This window comes from Camelina sativa, unplaced genomic scaffold (assembly GCF_000633955.1).
Source record: "Camelina sativa cultivar DH55 unplaced genomic scaffold, Cs unpScaffold02120, whole genome shotgun sequence".
Classification (NCBI taxonomy): domain Eukaryota; kingdom Viridiplantae; phylum Streptophyta; class Magnoliopsida; order Brassicales; family Brassicaceae; genus Camelina; species Camelina sativa.
In genome coordinates, this window is record NW_010923236.1 from 1 (window position 1) to 1,966 (window position 1,966).

The 1,966-nt window shown below is 35.4% G+C and overlaps 1 protein-coding gene across 1 annotated transcript; it reads right to left on the reverse strand.

Moving 5' to 3' along the window:
- Positions 1 to 804: 804 nt before the first annotated feature.
- On the reverse strand, positions 805 to 1,954 carry LOC104774237. The gene is made up of 5 exons (XM_010498891.2): positions 1,849 to 1,954; positions 1,629 to 1,706; positions 1,397 to 1,544; positions 949 to 1,299; positions 805 to 870 (listed from the first exon to the last, which is right to left on the reverse strand). Exons 1-5 carry the CDS (start codon positions 1,893 to 1,895, stop codon positions 814 to 816), a joined length of 681 nt encoding a protein of 226 aa, XP_010497193.2. The 5' UTR covers positions 1,896 to 1,954; the 3' UTR covers positions 805 to 813.
- Positions 1,955 to 1,966: the final 12 nt, after the last annotated feature.

Genomic DNA, 1,966 nt, shown 5'->3' on the forward strand with positions numbered 1-1,966 from the left:
ATCTGGTTAAGGCGACTTAATCTTAGGCTTGGTACATAGTATACATTTTTGTTTTGTTTCGTTACAAATATACTTTTAAGTGTCTAAACTCATATGAGTTACCATAGCTTTGTATTCTTTCTATAAACTTGCATAGTTCTCTCTTGTATATATACACTACAACAAACACAAGATCAAAGAGTTTCATCATGTTAATAAGAGAAACAAAGCATTTGTTATTCTTGTTCTGACGTTCTTCTTTTTCTTAGTTATTGTGCTCCCTCATGAACTATTTTTTGAAATTATTGTGTAAATGTTATTTGATAACCGGCGTAACCCAATTTTGCATCATCTAGGCGCCTTTCGTCATTTTATTGTTCACTAAGGGATGGTTTTAAATGTTTTCATACACCAACACCAAAAGTGTTCGATTACATTTTCAAATCATATGACAACTAAATTCTCAACCTGTGAAAGTTTTTAATTGAGGAGTGTTTTCTACGTGCTAATGATATAAACATGTTTTTCTTCCTTTATGGTCCATTAATATATCACAAGTGATAGTTTAGTAAATATAATGTCTATGTAGTAAACTTTGAGCTTGGGGTATGAATTTGGCCATGTGTAGTTTATTTTTTTTTTGTGTTCAAACTTTTTTTTTGGAAAAACAACCAGATATCTTATAATCCATTCTTGTCCAGATGTCTGACACTTTATCTTTTACAACTCTTAAATAATATTGCTGCAGCATGTTTGGCAAAAAACAAAAGATAAACGTTTTAAGCTTCTTGAAGAGTTATCTGTTTACATTCATATCCTTTTTTGCGATTTTCATTATTTCTTAGAAACCCGTTTCTGCACTTTCCTCAGCTTACCAACTTTCACAGCTTCCTGTAAAATCCGAATTTAAATAAAATATGTAAAAAGGTTTGCCATAAAAATTAGAGGTTCACAGAAGAAGAAGCTTACTTGTATATTCCCTATGTCGCGTAATGGTTGTTTGTTTGCGTCTTTGTCGTCATGGCTAATCCCAGCGGGTTTCTTAGCATCTACTGGTTGCATTGGTTTTAGATTTTCTTCTTCTCTGTTGCTACATTTGGAGGCTAAGCAGCCACAAGAGTCCCCACATCCGCTTCCATTTGCCCTGCATTTGCAACTTTTGGTCTTGCACAAAGATTTTTTAGTGCAAGAGCAACACACCTCTGCTTTGCTCTGGTCCTTTTTGCAAAGTGTTTCCTCAGAATTTTCAGGTTGAGATGGCTCCAAGGTTGATTGATCGTCGGTATTCTTGCTGGTAATAGAGCGTTCAACTGGTTCACCCTGATGAACAATTAGAATACATAAATCAGACCACAAACCAGAACAATTGGCCTTCGCTTGTAGGTATAAACTAAATATTCAGTTCCAGATTTATAACCTGAACTTCTTTATCTGTTTCACTGAATTGGGATTTGGTCATTTCCATCTGGCTGACCAGAGTACTCAATTTGTTAAATTCCTCTTTGAGTTCCTTCAGCTCTGAGTCCACTGGAGTATGGTTTATTTGGTTTTCACATGACGCAGAGCTAAATAAGAGAAGCAAAGATAATCAATTACGTAAGTAAACACAACTTAAGCTACAACAAAAGTTTAGCTACGATCAAACTTACCATGAGCTTTGCTCTCCCTCAAATTCTGCCTTAAGCACACCGGCCTCTAAGCTGAACCGTTTGACCTCTTCAGCCATTCTGATAAGAATAGTTAAGAACACATAATTTCAGCTACTGAAGTAATAAGAAGTTTTATTAGGCTCCACATACAGTGTTCTTTTCGTAGAGTTGTAATAGCAAAAAGAAAGAAAATCCCACAAATTTTCTATGGAAAGCTTACTCTTTCATTTGGCGTTCGTAATCAGAATGGAGCTTATTCAACTTCATTAGTAGCCCCGGTTGATTGCTAGCCTCCTGCACAACCAGAATCAGAAACCATTTGGAGTTCCAACTTATAG

Coding starts and splice junctions, on each gene's coding strand:
- LOC104774237 (XM_010498891.2), bottom strand. CDS start 1,895: ATGAAGTTGAATAAGCTCCATTCTGATTACGAACGCCAAATGAAAGA. Junction 1,545..1,628: donor GAGGGAGAGCAAAGCTCATG/GTAAGTTTGATC, acceptor TCTCTTATTTAG/CTCTGCGTCATGTGAAAACC. Junction 1,300..1,396: donor AAACAGATAAAGAAGTTCAG/GTTATAAATCTG, acceptor ATTGTTCATCAG/GGTGAACCAGTTGAACGCTC.